At 46.3% G+C, this 3,758-nt stretch overlaps 1 protein-coding gene across 1 annotated transcript; it reads left to right on the forward strand.

Annotated features, from left to right (window-relative positions):
- Positions 1 to 1,894: 1,894 nt before the first annotated feature.
- Positions 1,895 to 3,027, forward strand: LOC137892563 (uncharacterized). Its single transcript, XM_068737816.1, is given in 4 exon segments — positions 1,895 to 2,037; positions 2,039 to 2,330; positions 2,333 to 2,516; positions 2,597 to 3,027. Coding segments are annotated over 4 exon segments (1,050 nt in total).
- Positions 3,028 to 3,758: the final 731 nt, after the last annotated feature.

The raw sequence follows: 3,758 nt of genomic DNA on the forward strand, positions 1-3,758 counted from the left end.
AGAAGGAAAAAGAAAAAGAGGCCGACCAAGAAACACATAGAGAAGAATTGTGGAGAAGGAGATGCAGAGCCTAAACCACTCATGGGGCATCATCCAGCGACTCGCCAGACGGGAGTGGAAGACTTTTATTGCTGTCCTACATGCCAGGAGGCATAAAGGGCAATGATGATTCTTTTATGCATATGTACCTGAGCCAGATGTCTGGCATCTTTTCTTGGCTGCAAGTTCATTAATATCTGGGGTTAAGTTCTGTGCTGTAGAAACCCTCACTGAGAAAAGCGGCTCACACAGGTATGTGCTTCCAAACATGCAGAGCATTTGAGCAGCATGTAGGCGGAGTTGAGGCATCGTTTCGGGGGGTTAAGCTTGGAAACTGTGCAGCGCCCACAGAGTCATACTTTGCCTTCAGTGTGTCATTACACTGGAGGTCTATCAGCTCCATTTAGAAATGCACAGGTGCTTTTTCTACATCAACTGCAAACGGATTGCTGAGCAGTTGAAATAAAAATTTCTGAGCTGCAAAGTCGGCAAATTGCAGAGTGTGCCAAGTGCGCCCAGTTTATCAGCAAAATAGGCAGTCGGAAACACAGCGGTGGAGACACGGTTTGTGAGTGTTAGGCAACACAGAAAGTGACCCATGTTTCCTTGCTGCATCGGAGTCTCCCACAGGCGCAGCCGGGGGTTTAGCACAGTGAGATGCTTTGTTGTGTCGCACAAAAAGGCCAGGTCACATTGCCACTTTTCGTACCGGAACTCTGTGGTGTCTTTCCCTTTGTTTTCCAAAAACTGCCAGATTTCCTAATGCAACTTGAAAAATCTATTCACCACTTTCCCTCAATTTAGCCATCGCACCTCTGTGTGATAGGGCACATCGCCATGTTCAGAATCTATCATCTCAAGAAAAGCGCTTCTCCCGCATCATCCCCACTAATCCGTTCTTTTCACCGCACATCACAGGCGCTCCATCCGTCGTCAGTCCCGTCAGTTTGTCCGAGGGCAGTTTCATTTCATTCACACATTTAGATACTTCCTCAAATAAGTCTTGTCCCGTGGTTGTGCTATGCATTAATTTAATTAATTTAAATCATTGATTTAATTCCCAAAAGTCCACTCCACGGATGAAGATTGACAGCTATGCAGTATCAGTCACGTCAGCGCTCTCATCCACAGCAAGAGAATATGCAATGAAGTCTTTTCCTTTTCCATCAACTGTGCTTGTAAATTGGTGGCAAGCTCACATACACGGTCAGCAACAGTATTTCTGCTTAAGCTTACATTGAAAAATGCTTGCTTTTTGCCCGAACACATGACATTGCACACTTTAACCATGCACCGCTTTACAAACTCTCCTTAATAAAAGGCTGCGCTGATTTAGCCATTTCTTCGGCCACAACAAAACTAGCTTTCATGGCAGTCTCACTTTGTGATTTTGCCTTTGTGAACATAGTCTGCTGTCACACCAGCTTCTTTATTAACTCCTCTACCTTCCGCTGTCTGTCCACGTGCTTGTACTTCTCCTGGTGTTTTGCCTTCTGGGACTTTTAGTATCAGCGGTGTGCGTCCTATATACCGGCGGGCCAGTTATGATAGACATATGATATTTTCTTGCGGGTCAGATATAATTGTACTGCAGGCAGGAATTGTCCCGCGGACCTTGAGCTTGACATGTCTGCTCTAAAGTATGTGTTTGTTTCCCTGTGTTCCAGAAACCAGTTCTCTGCCCGCCTGACCTCATCAGCTACACCAGCCTCGCCATCCACCACTCTGCACCATCTTCCCTTCAGCTTTGCTCTCCGCTTCCCTGCACAAATAAGAATGATTAAATGTAAAATAACTTTAAATCACATTTTAGAAAAGCTAGGTGTGGGAAGTAACTATTTCCTCTATTTTGGAGATGGAGATGGACCAAGAGCCAGTACATGCACAGTTAAATCCTCATGTGCCAGCCCTTGCTGTGTTCTTTGATGGTCAGAAAGACCTCATGGCTGATTATAGGCTGGGGCGCCAGTCCATGGAAGCCCTTTTGAGAATTCTGCCATCAAAGAACACAGGGCTGGTCACATGAGTTACATTTACTGATTACTGTTTACTGGTTGGCACACGGCCTATCATACAGTGTGGTGTCCCGGGCCTTCAATGTCCCTAAGTCTACAGTCTGCAGACTAGTGCTCAGTGGAGTGAAGAAAATTGCAGCCCTTCGCCAGCAGGTCATCAAACTACCCACCGCTGGAGCACTGGATGAGGTTGGCCACACATTTGCCCAGCTGGCCAACAGCCCAGTGTTCTCCAGGTGTGTGGGTGCCATTGATGGCTGCCATGTCCGCATAAAGACCCCCCAGAACCGGATGTCCAGGATTACCTCAACAGCAAGCTTTTCCCATCCATACAATTGCAAGCAGTATGTGATGGGAAGGGCCTCTTCATTAACACCTTTGTGGGGGATCCTGGCTCCGTCTATGACACCAGAGTCCTGAAGAACAGCAGGATTTACAAAGAGGCTCTGTATCCTCCCTCAGGTAAGTCTAATTCAAGTTTTTAATACATCAATACCATCAATTACTGAAATAAATAGTAATTACTTTCACACTCTCTACAGGATACTATATTTTGGGTGATGGTGGCTACCCCTGCATGAAAAGACCTGTGGCCATCATCACCCCATATAAAGAACCACTGCAAGGGAGGGTGCAGAACCGATTCAACCAGCATCATGCAAAGGCCCGTTCCATCATAGAGCGGGCCTTTGGGATGTTGAAGACTCGGTGGAGATCGCTGTTCTTCAGGGCTTTGGAGGTCGACCACACCTTTGTCCCCCAAGTCATCACCGCCTGTGCAGTGCTGCACAACATCTGCCTCACAGCGAGGGACATCCTTGAGCCAACTGAGGATGTCGGGGACATTGGTGTGGTTCCATCACGTCCAGTGAGGGGGGAACGAGGCGGACATGGCCAGCAAGACCAACTGGCAGGGCAGCTCTCCACTCCACTTGTGCACCCTGTGGAGTTGCAGGAGCACGGTTATTTGTAGACTTGGGGACATGAAGGCCTGGGACACCACACTTTATGATAAGCCGTGTGCCTTTGAAGCACCTCTTTTAGTTATGTATATCTCTAAGTTGCCTTAAATTTGTGTTGTGCATTACTCTTATTAAATATAAAATATATTAAAGTAATTTGTGTACTGTATACAAATTCTCATTATTCCTGTTTGTTCCCAACATCTCTTTTCCTGTTTAGGAAAGTCTGCATTTTTATTACAATTTAGCTCAACATATCTTTTACCATTTGTGCTGATAAATGTAAAGGTGTATAAATATATACATGAAATGAAACACTGTCCTTGGAGAACTCTGGAAAAGGAATGTTCAAAGAGACCTTTGACTTATGTAACTACCATCATTGACCCGGGATTTGACACCAAAGCAAGATGCTTTTCCACAACTTAAAATTTTAAGCTTAGCTGCCCCAGCTCCAGAGAATGATGAGCCACTACCACTGGGGGCCACGTCAGCCACAGGCTCATGTTTTTCCCCCACACATGAGTCCATCAGGACTGGGGGCACCATAGAGGGCCGCCTCCCGATGGCCTCATGCATGAGGGAAAACCATGGCCAAGTAGCTTCCGTGGACTCCCCTCCATCTGTCCCCATCCCAGTGGGTGGATTTTTCAGGTCCTGTAAAATATAAAAGGGGAATTATCAGTGTGATATGGACACACTCAAAACACTGGGAAGGGATGCATTACATCTTTACATGGAA

The sequence above is a fragment of the Cebidichthys violaceus genome, unplaced genomic scaffold (assembly GCF_023349555.1).
Source record: "Cebidichthys violaceus isolate CVI_PGR_0920_01 unplaced genomic scaffold, fCebVio1.0.p SCAF_8, whole genome shotgun sequence".
Taxonomy (NCBI): Eukaryota; Metazoa; Chordata; class Actinopteri; order Perciformes; family Stichaeidae; genus Cebidichthys; species Cebidichthys violaceus.